Source organism: Nelumbo lutea, chromosome 2 (assembly GCF_056320005.1).
Source record: "Nelumbo lutea isolate HS-2025 chromosome 2, American lotus-T2T, whole genome shotgun sequence".
In the NCBI taxonomy this organism is placed as follows: Eukaryota; Viridiplantae; Streptophyta; class Magnoliopsida; order Proteales; family Nelumbonaceae; genus Nelumbo; species Nelumbo lutea.
In genome coordinates, this window is record NC_142685.1 from 21,653,745 (window position 1) to 21,680,345 (window position 26,601).

The following is a 26,601-nucleotide window of genomic DNA, read 5'->3' on the forward strand; positions in this document are numbered from 1 at the left end:
ATATTCTGTGACCCAATCACCAAGGCATGAAATAAACAAGAATGCACGATTTTCACAAACTGTGCTCACTAGGTTATACAAGACTACACTTCATAGTTCTAATAAGAGGATGAGTTTATAGTGGGGAAAATTTTAGGAATAGCAAACAATATTTGGCTAAAAATAAAAGTCGGTGTCTGGATCATGAAGTACTGGCATTTATCAAGTAGGTTGGAATGCAACATCAAACTTAGAAACCCTAAGGTGTCAAGCAAGGCATAGACCTATATAAAATACAAATGATTAGGTTTGTAAATCAAATCACCAGAAATCATCCCCAATCAGTGCAACCAAGTGGGTTGGATCAGTGGAGCCAATTGTACCATTAAAATATAATACAGTCCCAGTCCATATAATCATTGGTGTACTTTCAAGTAGACACTGCATGTTGCTGATAAAGAAGGTAGATAGCGCATGACCAAAAAAGGATTACTTTTAGCTGGTTTTTACGGCTAACAACTCTTTCATCCCTGGACCTCATTTCCTTTTGGGTAACCAAGGTACATGACCTCCTCAATTCTATCATGTACATTTAATTAGGATAACCATGAATCTAGATTGGAGCACAAGGAACCCAAATAACCTTCCCATGGACAAAACACAAAACTACGACTAGAGTTGGATAGTCACTTCAGACCCCACTGGAAACTCATGGCAGACTCAATAACAACCTTTTTTCCATCTGGAGTGGACTTTTCCCCTTTACCAGATCCCAGGAACTGAAAAGTAACAATAGTTTTGGTGCATTCTTGATGGTGTTTAACTGCCAAAACCTCTTTGCATTTTTTTATTCATTTGTTTATTTATTGCTAGGCAAATAGGGCTTTCAACTGATTGCAAAAAAACGGTAACTGATCCTGCATTTGATCTGATTATTTTGGATTCAAACATTTACATAATCGGATTGGATTTGGATTTGGGAACTTGCATCCGTTCAATAACTACATTGGATGCAGATTTGACCACAGTCAATCCGATTAAGATCTGAGTCTGTATAAATTTTTTGACATATAAATTATATAACTATATGTAATTATGTATACACATACACAAGGATGTATGTACATACACACATATATGTATTTAAAAGTTTATACTTAATAAACTCAGTATTTTATATTTATATAAATTTATTTTATATGTATTTAAAAGTAATTAACTTTTCTTTGTTTTGAAAATAATGAAGCAAACTCGGATTAAATCCAATATCCAATCTGAGACACTAGATCCCATCAGTTTTCATAGCGGAATAAAGTTAAAAATAAACAGTTCAGATACAGATGTGGTGAAACCTGATTTCAATCGAACCTGATTACAGCCCCAAAACCTGCATACCCCCAACTCTTGGGGGGGGGGGGGGGTGGATTCATTCCCAGGTCTCCACTACAACTAGCAGAAGACTTTACCAGAGAACTAGCCAGCACCTTACTTAACCATATAAATTTCCTAACAGCTCAAACAGCATAAAGGATCCATTCCCATTTACAGCTATCTTTAGATACTTATCCAAATTAGGTACTTTTACCTTCCACGTTAAATGGTCTGCTCTGCTTTGTTTATACCAGCCATCAGAAAGGGAAAAGAGCGTGGAGGAGGATCCTCCATGGACATGCTCCATAATGGTTCATCTTACAGATATCGGCTATTGCACAGTAAGGCTACATTGAGGATACATATATGACCATTAGTATTGAAGATCTTCATTGTACAGCCTATTCCAACTGTTTATCTTACAAAATCACATAATAAAACTAAATCTTTTTTTTTTTTCTTTCTTTCTTTCATTTCTTTTTATTCTTCTATTTTTCTCTTTTTGACAAGGCTAAATCTTGAGGATTTCTACTGCTTAAGTGGTATGTCAAAACTACATTTCGAGAAAAGCTTCAAACAAGACCAAGATTGGTGCAGTATAGAGGCTTTTTCCTTGTTAAGAAAATCCCTTTCCTCTACTAGCAATTAACTATGATATCATTCTAATGGAGGTAACAAACAGAACAGATTAGCTGAATAGCTCACAAGGTGTTAAGGTGTTAGATCAGTTTAGGAATCTACTAGTGTTCCAAAATACCTTGCTTCTTGTGACTTATCAAAAAAAAGAGAGAGAAAAGAAAGAGAAATACCATGCTTCTTGTGTTCTTGTAACAGGAAGTTATCCACATGATAAATAAATCGTGCTACACATTACTTAGCAGATGCCACTTTGTATGTTGATTGTAGTATTGGCATTTAAGTATATGATACACTTAATTTTGTGTATGACCTCTTACCAAAATGAAATGCATCTCCAATTTCTGAGCTTTTTGTTAGCACTTTTAGCATGCAGAATACAGAAATAGAATTCTAGGAACCGTATTCAATGCCACATTACCAAATTATGAAATAAGTAATATTACAAGTTTGGGGTATAGTCCTAATCTAAGACCCAACTAATTAAGAAAAGATAAACAAATACAAATTTATCAAGTAAAAATATTGAAAGGACAAGAAAAAAGACAAAAGGCGAGGCTGACTCACCTCCATTTTTCTCTCAGTTCCTTATTCTCAGACAAGATCCATGTTACAAAGATGGCTGCAATTAAAGCAACTATTGTGATGAGAAGCAGAGCATAACTGAAATCTTCTGTGAGGGAATCATATGTACGTGAAGGTGCAATTCTGGTGAAGAAAAGATCCACTCCATATGCAAAGACAAGGCTGGTCGACTCCAGCTTAGCAGGAACTGTTACAATGCCTCGGAGCCCTTCCACTTTGAGTGAGTGTGTCACATAGGACTGCATAAACAATCCTTGTATCAAATATAAGCTTAACTAACACAGAACAAACAAGAGTATGTGGCAGAATGCCTCAGAGCCTCTACATTTCAAGTGTGTTACATACAATTACATAACCAAACATTTCCCTCAAGATGATTCACTTGAACTTCTGCATTTGTCCGTTCCTTGCCCAAACATCACATGGAATGTGTACTTGAGAATATCAATCACTACATAATTTAAGGAAACATGGTGACAACAAGTTTAACTTGGTGTCAGGTGTCAAGATACTGAAACTCAGGAACCCATCATTGAGCTCTAGTCTCTACCTCCTTTCTTAAATTCTTTTATTTCTCACAAGCTCATATATAAAAGGAGTGAAGAAATCAATCAGATCATGGCACATTAAGATTCAGGTTTAGAGTCACTATGTTTCTACTTCTGCAGTCTCCTGGTGGTGACTGATAATTACACCAATCATTGGCCCTCTTTGAAAGTAGGGGTGTAGTTGACTTACATGATGGTCATCCTTGGCCATTTTTTTATTGGAAACAGTAAACTTTCATTAAAAATAGCAGTTAATCATATACACTGTCAACCACTCAGAGTATGAGTGTTGACCCCAACCATTTTCAAAAGTTACAACACAGCCCAAAAAAGGGGTTTCCCTGAAGGTCCCCTGCTTTGCCAAAGTATCAGCCACAGAATTGGCTGACCTCCTTACACACTTTTTTTGACAAGTGACCTCCTTACACACTTGAAGATTACTCCAGTATCCCTACTTTGCCATTGCTTGTAGCTAATGGACAGAAAGGAACCAAAGAACTTCCAAAAATCAAAACAAGGCCTGTGAAGCAGCAATTGCAGCAAGAAAAACATAATACTGAGAATTGCGTTTGTAATAGATCCTTTATCCAGAAAAACTCAAGGTGTTAAATAGCTGTCTTTTTCACCTGCCCCTATTTTATCTAAAAGCTTGTAGTTGGGGTAATGGAGCAGCACCAGTGACAATCAAAAACAAAAATGAAAATATTACATATTACCACTAATTAGGTAACTTTTCAGATCCATCTCATGGCCAAAAGTTCATAGTTATAAGTTTGTAACCATGTCTATATACAGAAAGAGAGAGAGAGGGAGAGAGAGACAGATCCAATTTAGTCTTCTGGTTTCTTCCCAAAGAATAAAGATATATTAAAAAAGATCATTTAGGATAGACAAGGTAATGAACCTGAGGAATGATTGGCAGTGAATCAGTTAAAGGAATGATTCCTTCTTCTCTCTCTGTTTGTGTTGGATCAGGTGATCGTCGAGGATCTAAATAACGCTTATCAAGTGCCAGCACCTGTACAACACAGACTACCACTTTTTTAGCGCATGAACAGAGGCAAAAATACTGCAGGCAGAGCAAGTTACATTGTTGAATATTTTCAGTGGCACAACAAGAATCACGAATCTATATTTGTAGACTTTAACTGACCTGATCACCAATTGTACCAATAAGAAGTTGCTTAGAAGTTATGCCCTTTGATGTTGAAGTCACTGCCATTGTTTTTACTGAGTGAGTGAAAAAATAAGTCTGAGATTTCACCATCACCTCTGGTCTAGAATACGAGGAAATGGCTGAGGTAAGATTATGTTTTCCAAGGACAAGCTTCCAAACATCTTTGTTACCCTGTGGAAGGCAGTCATTTTGGAAAAGAAGGGATTAATCTAAACAATACAAAAGCAGTATAAAAGGAACAAAACAACGGAATTGAAGGATACTTACAGCCCGAGACTGATCATAAATTTCAATAACTGACATCTCATATCTGTGTGCTCTGAGATTGAAGTAGTGGTATATGACCCAGTTCTCACTAAAGACCTTCAAACAGAGAAAAGGCAGAAAATCATTCCCATCACTCATTAGAATGCCTAGTGATAAAAATGAAGATAGAATGAAGATACAACCACTTACAGCATGGACAGGGCCCCGTGAACCAAAATGTGTCACACGATGAAGGATACGACCAGTAATGGTGTCAATAAGATATACAACCAACCAAGATTCCTCAGGTGTAGCTGATCCAATTTCACCAGCAGCTTTAGGTGCAACAGTAGCTACAAAGAGCAGATTTCCTGATATGTATTTGTACATCACATCTTGATCTGCTATTACCTTAGCTTGAGTATGGACGACCTAGAGAACAGAAGTCATAAATGATTTTACAGCCCATAAAAACATGGATAGTAGCGTACAACATACGCATCAAGAAGAGAGGAAGTTGTGTGACAATAACAGAAAAAAGAACTCCAGATGCCTGTGTTTTTTCATTGATTCTCCAGATATCTATGCTACATAATTCAATCTATGTCACTACTGAGATGAGTAAATTTATTGCTTCATCTGGTTCCTAATAGTATGGAGTTACTACATTACATAACTTTTTATCCATTTACAGTAGTTTCTACATACTTTTCATTTCCGTTAACTAAAATAATTGGAAAAAGTAATTTCTAAATAATACAATATAACTCCGCAAATTCAAGTAACCACATCTGGCACTTCAAAATTCATAAAAATAAACCGGCAAGTAAGGTGCAGGCATAAGGCCTGTGCTATGTTACTGCTCTTGCATGTTCTATACATTTACTAAGGGTGATATGCTCATGTGAAGATCATGGATCACGTCAACTGCAATACAAGGCAACATGCTATCAAAAATCAAATTGCTGCACCAATTGAAGAGAATCACATTACTGCACCATGTAAATGAAGTAATAATAGTCATATGACTAGGTCAAAAAACAACACAAAAGGTGGAATCCCCCCCCCCAAAAGGATGAGAGCGGGAGAGAGTGCATGGATAAACATTTTCAACTAAAGGTGGTAGGTTGGAGTTAAACAGAAATTATTCTCAAGAAGAACCACCAGAATCCCTTTCATAGTCCATGACATGATGATCTGACTTGACCAAGTTTTTTTTATCTTCTCTGTCTTCACCAAGCATTGCAAACCAGATTATAAATAGAGAAAATTTATGAACATTTACTATCTTAGCCAAAGCCAAAGTTAAGAAAAGAAGCCTGAGAACATCTAATTTATATCCTACCTAAAAGAAAAGGTGTTTGAGTCATAAACAGGAAGAGGAAGAACAGGCAAGGGTTATGAATAAAGCATGTGGCAGAAAAAGAAAAAAAATCAGGATAATATTGAGACCAAAGCAAACCTCATTCAATTTTCTTGTTGCTGTTGCAATAATCTTTTCTGCCTCAGAAGGGAATACAATAGACCACAACTCTCTCGTGTTAAAGCAATACTCATCCTCCACGTCAAGAATGCAATTGCCTTTTAATGCATGCCCTGTAATGATGTCCCGCTGATATTCAACAGAATACCAGTATATGTTAGGGAGTTCACGTTCAAGAATATTGACAGCCTCAAGATTTCTTGGGTATACATGTGCATGGTTGGAAGCATCTATAAGTAAATGGAGCCGCTGTTCTGTTGAATCTGTAAATGGCAATGTAATAACTTGGGCCACTGAATGAGCAAGGCTCAAAGAGTCGAGCTCCTTCCCAGTGTATGAATCAACAAAAGAAAGAACACCTGGTGCATCAAAACCAAGTTCACATTTACCAACAACAAGGACAGATGGATTCTCATCCATTGCATGATGATGAGGAACCTGCCATTGATATATATTCAGCCCAGTGGGATGTTCACAGACTTCTGATCTACGAAGGGAGGAAAGTAGAAGAGACCAAATGATACGTCCATCTCCTGTATGCAGAGCATAAAGCTTGCCTGCTTTGGTTAGTACTATCAGCAGCTTTCGAAAACCATTGTGGTCTCGCGTCATTTTGTTCTTCTCAGAGCTCTTCAACCTCATTTCTTGTATAGCTGCTATATCATCAGGACTTGCAAGCATCAGAGTTCCCTTGAGTTTCAGAAAATGTCCCTTTCCAATAACACAATAGTAGCAACAGTGTCAGACAGGAAATAACCAAGGAAGCAACTGTTTCCCTTCAAGTATAAAAACATTAAAGATGCAAAATCTTCAATTTCAAGTACAAAGAAATCAAAATTGTGGAAAAGGCATTCTCAAGCAAATAACAGAAAAGCAAGTTCAGTTAAGTATACTGCTTCAAATATCAAAGGAGCATTAAACCTGTGGTAGGTTTAACTTATAGAAACTGTTTCTTTCCACTGTAATTTAAAATAATTTCCATCTATAGCTTGAATTAGACTTCATGAGTCTAATTGTATCTTTTTTTTATCAATTAGTCAAATTGTATCTTCATTTATGCATCCTTCTCAAAACCCATCATTCTCCCATCAAACACCCCAGTTACTTTCTGTTCAAGAAGATCTGGGTACCTTTCTTCCTCAAGATCAACTATTATCGTTCCCTCCCCCTATTTTTTCCTTTTTTTATTATTATTATTACTTTTTCTGTGTGGGTGGGGACAATTGTTCTCTGATAAATTCCCTGCATATGTGATATTGTGATGTTCTTCAGAGAAGAAGTCAGTTCAACTTAATTTCCTTCACATCTTTGACACATGGTAATTGGTAAAAAATATTTATCATCACACAATTGCTAAGAGACTACTAGAGCCACTTACTTAAGCACATGGATTTTGATTGGCCATTTCTTTGGGATATTGTGGGCAGTGTTTCAGGACTACAGTCCCATTAGACCATAATGGTCACACTATTTAGAAACAAGTGATACATGCTACACTGCTACCATTTGAACTATTTGGTTGGGTTTGCTGACCTGCAAGGATATTAGAGCAAGAAGACAAGAGAAAACAGAAGAGAAGAGTGAATGGGTGTCTTAGTGTGTTCTCAGATGGCCCTAAAAGTAGCTTTTATACTGTAGTGCCTATCAACCTAAATATGCTTGGTTCTGTGATTCTCCTTGCTCTACTGGATTGTTTGCAATATTAATTGCACCCTTGTTGTCACAATACAGCTTGAGGGGACAAGCAACCTTCATTCCTAAAACCTAACTCACCAAGAATGGTTCCAAGCCACAACAGTTCAGCAACACCATGTGCCATAACTCTATATTCAGCCTCTACACTTGATCTAGCAACTACATTCTACTTCTTACTTCTTTAGGTGACTAAGATCCCCCAACAAATGTACAATAACTCAATGTAGACTTTGTCTCCAATGGAACCTGCCCAATCTGCATTAGTATAGGCCTCTATCTCAAGTTTGTTGTGTTTCTTGAATAAGATTCCTTTTCTTCAACAACTCTTCAGAAATCTGAGGATTCTTTCAACTGCTCTCATGTAGGGAGTCTTGGGAGCATGCATAAACTAACTCACCACATGAACTGCATAAGCTATATCTGGTCGGGTAAGAGACAAGTAAATCAATTTTCCCACCAACCTCTGATATATTTCCTTGTCTGTATAATCCTCACCAACAAATTCCTGTAGCCCATGATTCTGTTTGGTCTACTCCCCAACATTCCCATCTCTTCAAGTAGATCCATCCAGTATATACTTCCTTTGCCATATATATAGACACGCATACACACACACACACCTTCCCTTGGCCTTGCAACTTCAATACCAAGGAAGTATCTTAGACTAATTAGATCTTTGATCTCAAATTCAAAAGCCAGGAACTTCATCAATCTTCTTATCTCCTCCGGGTCATTCCTTGTGATGAATCATCCACATAGACTATAAGAGTTGTGAGCATATCTCCTTGCCTCCTTATAAACAATGTATGGTCAGCCCCACTCTGAGCATCTCCCACGCTCTTCATAGCCCCACATAGCCTTCCAAATCAGGCATGAGGTGATTGTTTCATCCCATACAAGGCTTTTTTATTGGAAATGGTAACTTCATTAAATAAGAGATTTTGAAGTGCAACTGTCAACCCCTAGTGAAGGGTGTTGACCCAAAAAACATTCTTAAGACTATAGCACTACCCAAAACAAATTATCCTTGACAGTCCCTTGCTTTGCCAAGGTACCAGCTAGCCCATTAATTGACCTTCTAGTCCACTTGAAGCATACCCCATTCTCCCTTGTTATACAAAGGATTTCCCTCACCATCTATTTGTGTCCACATTACCCCAATTCCTGAGGAAATGGGGAACGAGTGAAAAAACCAGAAGAGGAAGGTTTCAAGATTCTACTACCCATGCAAGATTGGTCCAAGTAAACCAACCCTAGAAGAGCAATAAGTTCATCAACCAAACCTATTTCCAATTCCCTTAACCCTCTCCTCAAGCCCAGACCCCATGAGTTAACATTATAAACCAAATAAATCACTTTTCTTTTGTTTTTAGAAAAGGAATAAATAGATGGGAACCTATCTTTAAAGGACGACTCCCCAAACCAAACATCTTCTCAAAACAGCACTTTGTTCCTTTCTTTTTTTATCAATAACCACAGAATTCATTAATTAATGGAGAAAAGTTACAGGGAAGAGGAGCTAAAAATTCTTAACTCCCCAGAATAGAGATACACCTGATTTAAACACTTAGAACCCTACAATTGAGCCCAAAACTCAGAATTTCTAAAAACTCATTGCCTAGCCAATCCATCAGCAAAGGAATTAGCACTTCTTTTAACCCAAGTGCATAGGACTTCCATATCCTTAATCAACCACTTGAGTTTTCTTTTCTCATTGCTGTAGCTCCACATCTTGGAAGTGTCTTCTTTCAGCCAATCCACAACAACCACAGAATCTCCTTCTATAATCAGTTTCTTAACTTTAACTTCTTTGGCCCTTTGCACCCCTTCCAACACTGCTAACACCTCAGCCCTCAAGAAATCTCCCACTCCAATTGGACTAAAGAACAAAGCTATTACATTACCTCTCTCATCCCTTAGGACTCCCCCAATACCTGAAGGCCCTGGATTCCCCATGCTACTGCCATCAAAATTTAGCTTGATAAACCAGGAGGTGGAGGGTTCCACGTGAGAATCAAAGTCTTCTTCCTTATAACTAACCTAGCAACTTCTTTCCACTTTCTTAGCAAATCATTGTTGAAAAACCTGTAAACTCCTTCATAGTCTTCAGCCAGTGTGTTACTCTTATATGAATCAACTCTATCATATTTTCCAAGCCTCTCTCTTTTTCCGAGAAGATCCTTGCATTTCTTTCCTCCCATAATGTCCAACAAACAGCAGCTCTCACACATCTCCACATAATTCTTGATCTTTTCGTTGAGCATCACTTTGTTCCTTATACAGGCATCAAATTTGAAATATGGAAAGAGAAAAGGCAAGATAGCATGAATAGCTTTCTAGGGAGAACATCAAAAAGCTCTAGGGTTGAGGCCTGCATCCCAACCAATGTATGCCATTCCATGAATGCTTACAATCAGTGCTTTAAACACCGACTCAGAGGCCAAACCGTTTTTGCCTCTAGGTCGTGGGTCATGTTTTTTAATTCAGTTTTAAATCTTTTATTTGTAAAAAAATATTAAAAATTGCAATTTGAGGCCAAAAGGGATTTTTTGGAATAAATAACAGGGCAAGGCGCCTATGGAGCCTTGGGGCACATAGATCTCAAACAATTACCAAAAATTAAAAAAAAAAAAAAGAAAAGAAAAGGAAAACACCTCAATCAAACATTGGAGTGCAAAGTTATGGCCTCCTGAAGTTTGCATACACAGTTGTATGCAACCCACGACTTGGTCACCGGGTCGAACAGGTCAACGATCCAATCATCTGGGTCAAACGGTTTTTGACCAAGTCAACAATTTTTTACCTTCCCTGGGTTTTACTCAAACCGGACCCGTACTCTTGACTGGGTGACGGTTTGAGCAATTCAACCGGTCGGGTCAACTGTGGGTTGAAAACACTGCTTACAATCACTCTGTGCCATAGCCCACCTATTCCTGCAACAACCTCCATAACTACTTACCCAACAAGGTTCTATTCCTTAACCTAATATTCCCTATTCCTAGGCCTCCAGCATCCCTACTTCTAGATACCACCTTCCACTTCACCAAATGATTCTTTTTGGTGTCTCCCAATTCCCACAGGAAATCACTCATAACCTTTCTAATTGATTTGTCACCTTCAAGGTACTTTGAAGGCAGATAACAAATAAACTAGCAAATTAGCCAAAGTTGATATAATTAGAGTTATTCTAACCCCCAAAGAAATGTAATTTCTCTTCCAATTAGCAAACCTCTTAGTAAGTCTTTCAATCACTAGATACTAGAAGCTATCTATTTGGATTTCCTCTTAATGGTAGTCCCAAACAACTTACCGAACAAGGTTCTATTCCTTAACCAATATTCCCTATTCCTAGGCCTCCAGCATCCCTACCTCTAGATACCACCTTCCACTTCACCAAATGATTCTTTTTGGTGTCTCCCAATTCCCACAGGAAATCACTCATAACCTTTCTAATTGATTTGTCACCTTCAAGGTACTTTGAAGGCAGATAACAAATAAACTAGCAAATTAGCCAAAGTTGATATAATTAGAGTTATTCTAACCCCCAAAGAAATGTAATTTCTCTTCCAATTAGCAAACCTCTTAGTAAGTCTTTCAATCACTAGATACTAGAAGCTATCTATTTGGATTTCCTCTTAATGGTAGTCCCAAATATGTAACAACTAATCCCCTACTTCACACCCCATTAGACTAGCAACATTTTCAACCTCTTCTCTCCCTATATTTACTCTTGCCACATAGCTCTTGTCCCAGTTCACTTTAAGACTGGAAACCCTTTCAAAATGGTTCACTAGCCTCTTTAAATTCAAAAGTTCTTTTGCTTCCCATTATAATATCATATGCAAACTACAAATGTGTGACCACCACTCCCTCTCAATTCTCCAACCTCTAAACAAATTATTAGCATTTGCCCTTAATAAGTTAATATTGTTACACTCAACATATCAGCTTCTAAGATAAAAAGGAAGGAGGAAAGAGGAAAGAGGATCTCTCTGTCTAAGTCCCCTATTAACAAGAAAGATATCTGGTATCCCTAGCTACTCCATTTACCAATATGGAAAAATGACACAAGGAAATGCATTAGTGGCTCTATAATCAGGGGCATACTTGTCCTATATTTTAGGGCCATAAATAAGTTTTTATATTATAGAGCCAATAATACAATAAGATCTGTTTATGCAGATTGCAGATCAATAGGAAAGATATCCCTATATTATAGAGTCATAAAGTAGTTTTTATATCATAGAGCCAATAATACAGGGAGATCTGTATTATTGGCTCTATGATCAAGAAAGATATCCCTATATCATAGGGCCATAAAATAGTTTTTTATATTATAGAACCAATAATACAGGGAGATCTGTTGATGCAGATCCAATCAGAGCCATTTTTTTGTTTGGAAAAGGTAACGTAATATTTATTGAATCAAAAGTTGCACATACAAGCTGAGATCAGTCCTAGAAAGGCAGACAGATCAACTCAGCAATTACATACTCCACCAAGAACTGGAATGAAAAACAACAGACAAATTACAATTTTTGAATTCTTCAGAGACTGACACCCAAGAGATTAACTTGCCCACAGCTTTCTGGATTAAATCTTCTGGACTTAAGGCCTTATTACAGAAAAGCCTACTATTCCTCTCAGACGAGATGGACCACAAGACAGCACTAGGAATAGTCTTCCACACTATCTTCCTTTTTTTGTTAAGCCCTTTGATGTTCCAGCAACACAAAAGCTCCTTTACCGATCTTGGCATAGCCCATCTTAAGTTCATGGGGCTGACAAAGTGGTTCCACAGCTGAGAAGAGAACGGGCAGTGAATGCACAAATGATCAGTAGATTCAGAATTGTTCCCACACACACTGCACGAAAGGTCCAAAAGCTGAATGCCCCTTCTCACAAGGTTAGCTCTAGACAGGCATTTATTCAGAACCATAGTCCATACCAGGAAGTTGGATTTGGATGGGCTAATGGGATTCCAAACCTGAGAACAAGGGAAATCAGTCGCACCCGTTCTACAAAGTTTGGAAGCCAAAGACTTGACAGCTGACAGAGAAAACACCATCTGGATTCCACTTCCAATACCACTTATCTTCTGAGCAGAAATCAACCTCTTGCGTCTGAAGAATAGTCAACATGTTCATTATCTCTTCCAGCTCCCAGTCAAAAAGATTCCTTCTAAAGGTAGGGGACCAAATAACTGAATCTCCAGACAAGCTGCAACACTCAGCAACAGAAGTTTCTTGATTAGATGCACACTGAAAGAGGAGAGGAAAAGATTCAGCAAGAGAACCATCCAAGCACCAAGGATCCTTCCAAAACTTGGTTCTACTACCATTATTGCCAACCTTATTTGAGATCTCATCAGCAAGAACAGAGAAGTTCTTCATTATCCCTTTCCACAGAGAGTTTCCCCAACTGGGAGGAGGGTCCCTAGTTCTCCAGTTTCCCCACTCCACTCCATACTTACCAAAAATGAGAGATCTCCACCAAGCATCATTTTCAGCCACAAATCTCCAAATCCACTTACAAAGAAGAGCAGAATTAAAGGTTTTCAACTTCCTTATGCCTAAACCCCCTTCATCCTTAACTTGATCCCAACTAACAAGATCAATTTTTTTCTCCTCTTCCCAACCCCTCCAAAGAAAGTTCTTTTGAAGTTTTTCAAGCTTTCTTGCAACTTTATTTGGGATAGGGAAGAAGGAGAGGAAATAGGTAGGTAAATTGGATACTGTGCCCTTAATCAAAGTCACCCTACCCCCAAAAGAAAGATATGTTGCCTTCCAAGATGCCAGTTTTCTCTCCATTCTTTCAATAACCAGGTCCCAACTTGAAGACAGCCCACAACTCATCCCCAGAAGATCCAATCAGAGCCATACCTGATCAGAATGCTTTCAACTTGGTTGCCACTGGCCTTGGTTTTGGGGATCCTTCAAGTGGGGACATTGAAGAAGAAAGGAGCAGAATTGTGAACTTAATCCTAGAAAACCTATTTACTTTGGTTGTAAGGCCCCCGAGATAGTTGGATCAGATCACATTCTGTCCAAACCACAAGATCCTAGTCATGAAAAACAGACCAGCCAGGAGGGAGAAATACCTTTAATTCAAGAAGGAAAAGGAAAGGAAAAGAGAAAAATGGTAGAGGAAGGTAAAGGGGGTGGGGAAAACAAAGGAAGAGAAAGAAAAGTGAGATTGAATTCCACATTTTCCCATAATTTTAATGAAGCTGCATGCTATTGATCAAAAAAAAAGAGAAGTGAGATTGAAAAGCTTAATTGTAATTGTGGCATAAGCTATGAAAAGGAGGAAAACATGAGGAAATAGAGAAGGAAAGGAGAGAACTGAACATTGGAAATTCTACTGGGACTTGTAAGTAGGTGTGGTGAAAATACTTAGTTGGAATGCGAGAGGGTTAGGTAGTGCAAAGAAAAGAAGGTTAATAAGAAACGTCCTCGGAAAAGAAAAGCCATATATAACCATGATCTAAGAGACCAAGCTGGCAGAAATAAACAGAAAATGGATCAGGAGTATATGGGGAATCAGGGGTCTTAGCTGGTCTTTTGCCCCTTAGTGAGGAACTTTAGGAGGGATTCTAATAATTTGGCAAAGTGAGGAAATGGAGTGCATGGAGGAACTGATTGGCCAATTGTCAGTCTCTCTAAAAACTAAAAATTCCTTGAATGAAAAAGAATGGGCACTAACTAATTTCTACAGCCCCAACTCTTATAGAGATAGGGCTTTGTTTTGGGAGTTGTCTGCCATTAGAGGATTATGAGAGGGCCCTTGGTGCTTGGGAGGTGACTTCAATGTCATCAAATATTTGGGAGAGACAAACAATCCTAACCAAGGAACCACCACTAGTATGAGAAAATTCAATAATCTAATTGGTGCTTTGGAATTGAGAGAAATCCCCCTACTACTCACAGACTACACTTTGTCAAATTTTCAAGTTTTCCCTACTTGTTCAAAACTAGATAGGTTCCTGTTCTCCTTCGATTGGGAACAAATGTGGGATACTTTAGTCTTAAGGGCCTTGCCTAGAGTTACCTCAGACCATTGTCCCATTTGTACTGAAAAAGAAGTCCTTTTCGGAGGTCCTACACCTTTCAAATTTGAAGACATGTGGTTTGAGGGTCCTTCTTTTAAAGATAAGTTAAAAGATTGGTGGGAAGAGTCTAGAAGCTTGGGGAGAAAAAGTTGTGGGTTTTTTCAGGAAGCTTAAGAGATTAAAGAAGAAGATAAAGGCCTGGAACAAAGAGCAGTTTGGAAGGGTGGAAGAAATCAAGGAGAAATTTTCCTCCAGGATTGAAGAATTGGATAGGAAAGATGCTCTTAGAGTCCATCGGTGGAGCAAAGGGAGGATAGATGGAAACAGAAGGTTGAATTGGAAGGAATCTTAAGGAGAGAAGAGATCTGTTGGAGATAGAAAGCTAGATGGAAACAGAAAGCAAGACCAGGTTTTTTCATTCACTTGCAAATGGTAAAAGGAGGAAAAACACCATCTCTAGTGTGGAAGTGGAAGGGCAGGAGATAAGAGAGCCTCAGGAGATTGCAACGGTATTTATAAACCATTTTAAGACTCACTTCTTAGTACAAAATGGGAATAGATTTGGCTTCTTGACATTGAATTGGAGTAAAATCTCGGAGTTACAGTCCAACATGCTAGAAAGAAGATTATCTCTGGGAGAAATTAAGGAAGCAACTTCTCAATTGATAGGTCCAAAGCCCCAGGGCTGGATGGCTTCTCTCTAGATTTTTACCAAGAATGTTGGGAGTTTCTAAAATCAGATCTCTTGGAAGTCTTTGAACAATTCTTCTATAAAAGGGAGATCTCCTTTTGAGCCAATGCCACTTTTATCTCACTAGTGCCGAAGAAGAAGGAAGCAAAATCTCCAAAGGACTTCAGACCTATAAGTTTGATTGGAAGCCTGTATAAGATCATTTCAAAAAGTTCTCTCTGAGAGGCTTAAGTGGGTCTTACTTTTAGTAATCTCATACTTCTAAGGGGCATTTGTGGAAGGTAGGCAGATTGTGGATCAAATCCTAGTGGCTAATGAATGTGTTGTTGAGAAAAGTAGGTAGAAAGGTTTGCTGTGTAAGTGGATCTAGAGAAAGCCTATGATTTAGTTGATTGGAGATTCTTGTCAGAAATTTTAGAGAGGCTTGGTTTTAGGGCTAGGATCTAGATGGAGAATGTGGATTGAAGGTTGCATGAGCTCACTCCACTATTCAACCCTTATTAATGGGGCTGCACGAGACTCCTCCCCAGCTAAGAGAAGAATAAGACAATCCTTCAAAAAAAGAGAGGAATAGGACAAGGGAACCTGTTGCCTCCTTTCCTATTCACCCAAGTGGCAGAGGTACTAAGCAGAACGGTTGTGGCCACAGATGCTCAGGGGTTCTTAATGGGATGGAGAACTGGTAGAAATCAAATAGTTGTATCCCACCTTCAATTTGCTGATGATACAATTCTATTTTGTGAGGATGTTCACTTAGAAAGTGTGAGACAATTGAAGTTATTGATTGATAACTTTGTGAACATCTCAAGGTTGAGAATCAATTGGAATAAAAGTGGAGTTGCTAGAATTAACTTGGAAGAAGGGGAACTCCTAAGATTGGCGAAGGTGTTGGGTTGTAATGTTAGAATTTAGAAATTGGCCCTTAACCTACATAGGTCTATTCTTGGGGGGGAAACCCTAGATCTAATGGTTTCTGAAATCCAGTGGTAGACAGGTTTGCAAAGAAAATAGCTCTCCAGAAAGGAATTATATTTCCTTAGGAAGAAGAATCACTTTGATCAGAGCCACACTAGCAAACCATCCTATCTATTTCCTGTCCACTTTCCGTATCCCGTCTAGGATAGCTAGACAACTGCAGAAATTTATGAGGGACTTTCTATGGGAACCGGGAGAGGAAAAAAAGGACCATTTGGTTAAATGGGACAGGTCTGTAAACCAAAAGAGAATGAGGACCTAGGATTAGGGAACATTGTACTTGGGAACACTGCTTTGTCGGTGAAATGGTTGTGGAGATTTCCCTTTGAATGAGATAGGTTGTGGCACAAGGTTATTGAAAGCATTCATGGTTTGGAGAGTAATGGCTATGATGCTAAAATAGCTCCTCATTCTTCCTCAGCTTCTCCTTGGAAAGAAATTCATAAGATTTACCCTTTGTTTCTTAATTCCATCCATTATGATGTGGGAAAGGGTGATAAAATCCAGTTTTGGAAAGATCTTTGGTTAGGGAAAGACCTCTAAAAGATCAATTCCCTGAACTTTTTGCCCTCTCCAACCTTAAAGGGGAAGTTGTATCAAAGATGGGCACAACCTCTCAATTGGGATTAAATTAGGACCTTGGCTTTTAGAAGAGGCTTAAGGGAAAACGTGTGTACCTCCTTGATCGACCTACTTGGCACCTTGGAGACAGCTTTTCTGGACCCTAACCATCAAGATTCTAGAATTTGGAAGATCTCCGTAAATGGACTCTTTACTTGCTCCTCCTTCAAGCATTTGGCCTTACCTAGTTCTCAAGGGGTGGAATTTTTAGTGAAAGAAATCTAGTGTAAGCCAATCCCGTAAAAAATTCAAGCTTTCTGTGGGAAAATCTTCCTTGCAAAGGTAAATACATGTGACTTGTTAGTTGTTACAGAGAAGAAGACCATTGTCTTGCCTTTCTCCTCATATGTGCTTCTTATATAGGGACAGTGGAGGGACCTTATCCCACTTATTAATCTCCTGCTCCTTTGCTCTGCATATCTGGGAGTTTTTCTATAATCTTTTTGGATACAGGTAGGACCCCCTCAAGAGGTGGTGGACATCTTCAAACCAAATTTCTTGAGGCAACCAAAGAAAAGAGGGAGAATAATGTGGAGAACTACTAAGGAAACAATTGCTTGGGTGATTTGGGAGGAGAGGAACAACAGATTTTTTACGGATAAGAGTTAGACTTTGGACGAGGTAATAAAAAACATAAAAATGATTGTTGCTTTTTGAGGGAAGACCTTGGATTGCTTTCAGAATTTCTCAGTAACTAGCATCCTTAGGGCTTGGAATGTGGTAGCACATTCCTCTAGAAAAAAAAATTAAAAAAAAAATAAAGAAAGAAAGTAAGAATAAGAATGGTATAGAAACCACTAGAAGTCAACAAAGTAAAACTAAACTTTGATGAATGGAAGCTCACTGGGGAACCTTGGTCCAGCAGACATAGGTGGTGCAATCAGAAATACGAAGGGTAAAATCTTGGCTATCTATTCAGGACCAATAGGTATTGCAAACAATATGAAAGCTGAACTATTGGCACTGTTGCAAGGTCTACAGCTAGCAAAGCAACTGGGTTTTAGATAGGTGAAGGTGGAAGCAGATTCAAAAGTAATTATCTCATGGACAAGCAGTAACAGAAACATCCCTTGGACTCTCAAAAATGTTTTCAGGGTAGTAGAAGGGATAGTAAGGGATGTAAATGCTTAATTCAAGTAGGTAAGGAGGAGTGTGAATGGGCTTTGATAATATGGGATGATTTGCTATCATCATATTGTACTGATCTCTTTTAAACTACTTTAACAAAGTAACTTTCACTGATTAAAAAAAAAGAATTAACTGATCTGGGCCTAATAAATTCAGGCCCAACTTAGCAATAAAAACGAATAACATAAACAAGAATCAGCCCACAAACTTAAAAACAGGTTGGAAAGGAGAAGTTGAAAAGCAAAACATTTCCACCAAACCTTCGTAAAGTAAGGTGCATTCTCTTTTGATCCAACCTAAAAATTCAAAATACCAAAGCAATAAGCATCAAAAGAGACCAGAATTCAGTTGCTTGGTTGTTGCCAAATGATGAAAAAGTTGTGCTGCATGGACTCTTCTAAATGGATGAAGTACCCTTGTCACTTGTCAGGCTCCAACACTTCATAGATTCTTGAAGGAGACTTCTATGTGACATTTTTCTTTTTTTCCTCCTTGGTTATTCAACATAAATGAACAGTTGATATACACAATAAGTGTCATGTTTCCTATAAAATGTTATTAACAGTTCTATCTTTTAGACCTTTTTTATAGGTTTATAATGTTAAATTCAACAAAATATGGACTATTTTAATAGTTTGTATTTTTCTACAGACATCTGCACAAGTCATTGTTTCTTCCTTTTGCCCGGTCAGATTTCAGGATACACATCAGACTGCGATTCCCATATCACCCTATGGACTCGTTGTCACATATGGGCATGACTTCGGTGCTTGAAAGCCCAACCCACTGATGCATCACATGAGCACTGTGAAGCCCCTAAAGCCCACCTGCAGCACGTCTAGACACAGGACATTGCCACCACTATGACCTTAAGGTTTTGGTGTAGTGGTAAGCGCTTGATCCTAACAAAGACCATAAATTCAAAATGTTGAAGTTACACAAATAAATCATCTGGAGAAAAGATCATAGAGTAATTATGTATTTTAGTTTATAAATATTAAAATAATATGACAACAATTAAACATGAAATTCTGATCAAGAGGGGCAGAAGCTTCTCATAGAAAGGCACAGATACGGTTACTGTATTAATCGTATAAATCATTTAACAAAAACCTTAGATCAAGGGAATAAGTGAATAACCGCCCTTTTTGAAAAGATAGAGAATTATATTTAGTTGTAGCAGGGAGAAAAGATTAGCATATACATCATAACCCCTGTACACTAAGGCTCCCTACAAAAGGTTGGCTCTATATACCCACACAATATCTTAAACACCCTTCAGATTTCTTGAGTTGACAACAAATAAAACTACCAGCCAATGGATAGAAACTCTGATAAAATGAACCTATGGAATATTTTGTGAGACATTCTTTTTGGATGTATGAAATCTTTGTAGGGCCCATGAGTTCTGCGGCTTCAGATATGTGGCCAAAGCCCGCAGTATTGGGTCATTTCACAGAGGCCTATTGGAACCTAATTATTAGCCTATAAGGACTACAAAGACCTAAATAAAGCAATAATTTATTTTTTCCCCAGCTTTGGGCTCTACATCCAAAACATAAAAACTCAGATCAACAATACTTGTTTACAAATATGGAAATACTGTCCTGTCATGTCAGTTGGGTCATATCAACAATCTATTCTCTTTTGACCTGCCCATCAAATCTTTTCTCAAGTAGCAGGAAAATAACCATTTCCAGGAACACCTAAATAGGTTTAAGCGAACACAAGATTTTTCAAAAATCTATACCACAGTTCAGATGTAACCAGTTAGATTCTAACCTCTAAAACTAGATGCATAAACTTATTTCATCTTTGTGACTTAAAAGTGAAAAGGTGAGCAGGTCAATCTCTCATTACTGAACAACAAAAGTCACAAGTCACAGCCAGAGTTCACTCATATGATCTGCAAAAACATGCTATCAAATTTGAAATGCATCCATACTTCTAAGTTCTAATATAGATCATTATTCTCATTGCTTTCAAACTAAGGAAAAAATGATGAAACGAATTTAACTAGTTGTACCTTAAGGTCTTCATAAACTTTTAAAAAAAAAAAAAAGATCAAACCTTCAGCCATTCAAAGAGGTTGTGTTCCACTTTAGCAACTGATACACCTTTCTTTTCAACAGGTAGCTCTGATGTTTTCATGTCTATAATAGATGCAAGCCCATCTTCCCTGCTCCAGACAATATTCCCCTGTTGTAGTAACAGTAAAGAATGATCTTCCATAACAACCAAGGCCCTAAACCCATGAGATCTGTCCGTCCGGATATAATTATTAATGAAAACCTTCTCAACAAACCCTTTCTTAGGATCGACCTCAATGCTTTCCTTGAGAAGATCAGTGCTCCAGTCATCAAGTTTCACTGCAAGCTGAATCCTAGATCCTCCAAGTTGAACCAATGCAAAAGCTTTTTGCCCTTCTGAGAATGAGAGAACATCGCTAACTGCTGCTGGGTAAGTAATTCTCTGTACCACCTCTAACTTGTGTTCATCTGTCACACTTATAAATACAATAAAATAATTAATTTTCATGGCAAATATCCCTGTAAGCCTTGCAGGCAGTATTGTTGCTACTCCAGAAGAATCCGCCACCAGATCTGAAATAAATGTCTGGTGAAAACTAGTCTCTCCATTCTGAAAGCTTATTGACACTAAAATTGACCTGGTGGCATCCAATGCCACAACTGTGTCAGCAGAAACAAGCGACAGTTCCCCAGGAAAGCCACCAGGAAAAGCTGTGCTGGTATGCTTTAATAGCTCACCATTTTTTGCATCAATTTTGTAGGTGACAAACTTTGACGAACCAACAAATCCTAAAGCATGAATGATATCACTTTCAGGAGACTGGAGAATTTGCCGAATTTCAAAACTGCAAACATAATGGAGGGAAAAAAAGGATCAAAACACAGTGATGTTAAGGAAATGAAGAACAATGTTCAATACCTTAAGAATTGTACTTCACTAACCTTTCAGTGGCCAACTCTTTCCTCCAAATAGTTTCACCATCAATGCTTGAAACAGCATGTAGACACCCTCCACCAAAAACAAGAACCATGTTTTCCTTGTCCATTTTAAAGTTTGTCTACAAGATTTGGCTTGCATTCATGTCAGATTATAGAGGAAAGTTTGTTAAAGCACAAATTCTTATAGGAAAATAAGTCAAGATAAGAGAAGGGTATCAGAAAAGAAAACATAAAATGTCTGGTAGAAATATGGTGGAGGTAACAAGATGAAAGTTAGGTGGATATAAATGTGTGTGTGTGTGAGTGAGAGAGAGAGAGAGATGACTATAACATAGAATGTATCAACTAACCAGTATGGATAGCAATGAATTTGACGACATTGAACCCCGAAGGAAAGTTTCCCATACCATTTGCCCATCAGGAAGGTTCCAAGCTCTCAAAATACTACCCTCTGATGAAAGGGTGATGACATCTTAAAAAAGTAAAAAAAAAAAAAAAAAAGAATCACTCAGATATTTAATTAGTTATCACACGAGAATTTAATTAATAAAAGATAGCATCATTATATGGCTAATGGAAGGAAGCAGAAAAGCGTAACTGTGACAATTAACATGGTGATTAGTAGAATTCGTTGTGGGGTTTGGGGGTGTTATCTTAACACCTGCCTTTAGGTTGTATTCAGTATTTTCCTTTTTAATAAATTTTTTTGTTACTTATTAAAAAAAAGAAAACTACTGAAGATCTTGGCCAACTTCTATCATGTTTAGTGTGTGTTTCAATTTAAAATTTACTGGTCAGTGCAATTTATGAAAAGTATAAGCCATTGAGCATTTGAGAACAAATCCAGTTCATATGAAACAATTGTCAAGGAAGGCAGGCAGCAGTTTTTTTGCTTGGTCCTTTTTTTCTTAACAGGTTTAAGGGGCTTCGCATCATGGCTAAAAAGAGGCCATTATGTTGGTTCCAACTATTTGGGGTATTGGGAAGGATTGACTAGATATAGACCTAATCTTTGGCATTTTCTGCACAAAATGGCCCCTTTCAGACTTGAATGCATGTTTTAACACTTATCAGCCACAGAGTTTTGTTGGGATTGTAAAAATTGGGGAAGGAAAGTTTTCTGTTTTAAAGGGGTCAGAGGGTTTCAGGGTTGTGGGTCTTGGGCCTTGAAATTTTAAAATTTGGGCATTCAAATATTGGGGTGATACCATATCACCTTGTTGTAGTTTCTCTTTCTTCTAATAATTTTTTTTTATTTATTACCAAAAAATGGCTAGGCAGCATATATAACTAGGACCAGGGGTAACTCCCCCCCCCCAGCGGAGACAAAAGTTTTGAAAACACCCCTCATATACATTGGGTCGATAGGAGGTTGCCTCATTCTAATAGAGTGGCCTCCCTAAAATATTTTTAAGGTTAATACATTGCCTCCCCCCAAGCTAGAATCCCTTCTGTCCTCTCTTTTTTTTCCATCTGTGCTATACTAGTACATGTGCATCACTCACCACATGAGGAATATTCTGTGAGAAACCCACCTGGGCCTATACAACATTGCAGATGTCAGGTGGAGGCATGCTCATGAATCTAGAACAATTTATTTGGATAAATGTTTTAAAATGCAAAGGCTAAACGCAAGGCATTCCACTAACCTAAGGCATGAGGCATAAACCAGAATGCAAGAGACATGAGCCTCTTGAGCATGGGTCTTTTAATAAATAATTAAAAATACATAGATAGATAAAATTATGAGAAATTGGAAATTTTCATATTTGCAATTTGTAATAATAAAACCATCACATTTAAATATAAAACCAAAGGATCATAACCTGTAATTATATAAGTATAATCAGCTATTAATACATCAATTGCAAAGTTGCAAATCAAATTTTCAAAATTAACAATCACATGAATTGCATAATATTAACATAAAAGGGTTGCCATCTCATATTCAAATGAATGCAAAGAACAGAAAGCAATCAAAGCAGTGGTGCCCATACTTCTATTTATAGCATTTTTTAAGAGGTGAAAGTGAAATTTCATTAATAATGAAGAAGGATAATCCAAGGGAGAGGTTCCCTTTGTACAAAGGCATACAAAACAAATTTGGAGGGTTTTCTTCTTTTTGTATTATATTAATATGTAATGGGGACACAATGAAATGGTTCCCCCACTTCTATTTATAATATTTTATTATGAAAAAAAAAGGCTTAAAAGATAAGGGCATATGAAGCATATACCTCATGCATAAAGAGCAATAGAGGCAGACACCTCATCTAAGCGCCTCTAGGCTAGGTGCATACATCTCACGTTTATCTGTGCCTCTCCTGTATACCTCCATGCATTTTCTTAGCATAGCCTTTGACTAGTGCCCTTTAAAACACGAATTTGGATGAGTTGGAATTTCTTGGGCTCTCCAAAAGATAAGGCATAGTAGTTCATGTATTAACATTTTAACACTGGGGAAGGGTAGAAAAATCCTTTGGAAAAGTTTATTCCAACCATGTTGATGATCTCCTAAATTCTATGACATGTATCACCAGTTGCATCCTTGTACCAATAACACTTTACCAAGGTTGTTTGTTAGATCTTATATTCTTATTCCAACCTTGCTGCATGGAAATTGAACTACCAGGCTCCTCATATCAAAATGACATTAAGATGATTTTATTTGTTATAAATATAATTGCACAAAAGAATGAAGAAAATGAGAAGATTGAATCACTGGCAGCAACATACAACACTAATTTTGTAAATGTTGTTGTCTTGATTTTTTCTGTACAATTAATATGAAATATCATAGATGTTGTTCACAATATTTTCTTAGAGAATGTTGTTCACAATATTCTCCTTTTTTATTTGCCGCTTTTGTCATGAGACCTTAGGATATGTATGACTGTCCTATTCCCTCCATATCTATTTCAAATATTTAGAAAAGACCAATTTAGAAGAAAAGGCAAAACAAATGTTCTCAAGAACTAAAACCAAAATGTATTTAGCATGAACGATCAGACACCATCATCCCCCCCCCCACACACACAGAAGAGAGTAATTACATTTTCCAAGGGCGATATCAATTCCATCCACAGCATCATTAGCACCGAGAACATGCCTCCAAACTGCATTTAGCAAAAAAAAAAGCCAAGAAAACCTCAATGAATCTTTTTCCTTAATAAAAATAAGCATCAAATATGATGAGCATCGAAACCAACGTAGATTCGTGTGAAACTACATTGAGAAAAATACCATAAACGGAAAATTTGCAAACTACCATAATTTTCATGGTGGAATAGACAAATATAAGCTTACATATGTCCCCCGTACGGAGATCGAGTGAAGCAATAGCATTCTCCTCTGTAGAGACTACAACACGCTTTCTTCCCGCCCTTTGAGTGTGGAAAACTGCGTGCTTTACTTTTCCTATGTACTGTTGATGCCTGCAAATCCAAATCGACAAGGTAATCAAAAATTAAGATGTTCGATTTGTTGATTAAGCAATTAAAAAAGATCGAGCTTTCATTCTACAATTTTGGATAATCACTTATTCGTGGAGGAAAGGAAAAGCCAAAACGTTCGCTAACTAACAGAGCTCGAATACTAACATAAATTCACCCAAATGCAACAGAAAATCAAGAGCGGAAGACCCGAAGACTTTGTAATTTTTCGAAGACAAATAGAGAGAAGTAAAATTTACTGAAAACTATAAGTAAAATCAAATTAAGCAAACAACATACAGAAAAAGAGATATCAAAAAAGAAAAGATAAGAGAAAGAGAGAGCACGAACCAATCCATGAGTCCTACTTGATCTTCATATAAGGCAGAGCTAAAGTTTGCATAGAGGAAGAGTAAAGTAAGAAGCAGAAAAACCCTAACCGCCATGGCCATGTCGATTGGCTCTCAATGACTGAGAACAAAGTGACAGATCCGTGAAGCCGAGTATGAAGATACACTACAAGGTCCACATATGAATAGAAGTATGGAACTATGAACAAGGTTTCCAAAACTGCGGAATGTCCCAAGTGAAGAGAAAAGGGAATGTAACAAGAGTTTATGCTATGACGTATATAAACCCTCCGATGGGGTGACCCCAGGCTGAACGGACGGCAATGGGCTCTTGGAGGTCAAACTTACATGTTATTCGCTACTGTCCTTTGCAACTTTACATCGTAGTACACGACGTGAGTGTTAAATCATGGTGTGACCGCAGCTGAACGGCTGAAACCTCCCTGATTGCAATAACCTCCCCTAAATTTTATGACACAATCCTATGTTAGAATCTTCTAATAAAAGCCATTAAAATGTCCACGATACCCATTCAGTTATTATTGAGGCTAGTTTATATGTAAAAAACACAAATAAACTATATGAATAACAAAAAAAAGAGATAATTTAAAGTTGCATCTTTATCATTCTGTGAAGGTCAAATTTGGAAAACAAATCTTTATGAAAGGGCTTGGAACTATGATTCATATGACAAAAAATTTTGGAAAATAAACACTTTTGTCAAAAGTAACTCTATAGGTATTTTAGGCATATCAAAGGGGTGATTGTAATTATCAATTTCATAAAGGAAATTGAAAGGGCTTGGAACTATGATTCATATGAGAAAAATTTTGGAAAATAAACACTTTTGTCAAAAGTAACTCTATAGGTATTTTAGGCATATCAAAGGGGTGATTGTAATTATCAAACTTTATGGGAGGTTTCAACAACAACTAGAAACTTCATGGAGGTTTTAGCAATTTATCCTTTATTTTTCACTTGGGCTCAAGAGAGCTAGGATGGGCACCTCCACGAAGTGTGCCCCACATGCACATCCATGGTGCATTTAGAACATCTCCCCCTCATGGAAATCTATTTTCTCTCCTTTTATCACATATTTGGAGCTACTTTTGGGTTCATGCAAATGGATTGGTTTATGATTCTATTATTTTTTGTTCTTCCACTCATCCATCTAAATGGATGAATTTATATCACATTCATTTTTTTACATGTTATTTCTAACTTGTTATACAAAGCTAAAACTAAAATGCAACATGTGCCTAAAATTCATATGATCCCTTTTTTAAATAAAGATAAAATCAAGGTTTTAAAAGGCTAAAGGCAGAGGTGTGGCAATTATGTCTCATATGGGCGAGACATAAGCCTCAAGGCATTTTGAGGTGTAAGCCTCATAAAACTAGGACCTTGCATGGCTTGTATGATATATTAGACATGGATTCATAGTTCGAAGTATCCATACACTCTAGTATGTTGAAAGGGATGCATTGAGTATCAACACTTTGAACCATGCATACCTTTTTGTTTAGTTTTTTTAATTGTACAATGTTAGTTTTATATTATTTAATTATTAAAAAATATTTTTTTAAATACCTTAAAAAGGGGTACCAATACCCCAAAGATACATAATATAATTTAGGTTAGAATATTATAAAAGTAATTTTTTAC

General features: G+C 37.4%; 1 protein-coding gene across 2 annotated transcripts; it reads right to left on the reverse strand.

Annotated features, from left to right (window-relative positions):
• Positions 1 to 1,199: 1,199 nt before the first annotated feature.
• On the reverse strand, positions 1,200 to 25,308 carry LOC148869101 (uncharacterized). 2 transcript variants are annotated; one of them, XM_088970459.1, is made up of 13 exons: positions 24,938 to 25,173; positions 24,462 to 24,589; positions 24,209 to 24,271; positions 21,506 to 21,627; positions 21,159 to 21,274; positions 20,257 to 21,061; positions 6,005 to 6,736; positions 4,753 to 4,974; positions 4,564 to 4,659; positions 4,273 to 4,467; positions 4,024 to 4,137; positions 2,554 to 2,810; positions 1,200 to 1,697 (listed from the first exon to the last, which is right to left on the reverse strand). In XM_088970459.1, exons 1-13 carry the CDS (start codon positions 25,036 to 25,038, stop codon positions 1,682 to 1,684), a joined length of 2,967 nt encoding a protein of 988 aa, XP_088826585.1. In that variant the 5' UTR covers positions 25,039 to 25,173; the 3' UTR covers positions 1,200 to 1,681. The 2 variants fall into 2 exon arrangements, with proteins under 2 accessions (XP_088826585.1, XP_088826586.1); XM_088970460.1 differs by lacking the exon at positions 1,200 to 1,697 and having other exon boundaries at positions 2,378 to 2,810; positions 24,938 to 25,308.
• Positions 25,309 to 26,601: the final 1,293 nt, after the last annotated feature.

Coding starts and splice junctions, on each gene's coding strand:
- LOC148869101 (XM_088970459.1), bottom strand. CDS start 25,038: ATGGCCATGGCGGTTAGGGTTTTTCTGCTTCTTACTTTACTCTTCCTC. Junction 24,272..24,461: donor TCTCCGTACGGGGGACATAT/GTAAGCTTATAT, acceptor TGCTAAATGCAG/TTTGGAGGCATGTTCTCGGT. Junction 4,138..4,272: donor TTGGTACAATTGGTGATCAG/GTCAGTTAAAGT, acceptor TGTGTTGTACAG/GTGCTGGCACTTGATAAGCG.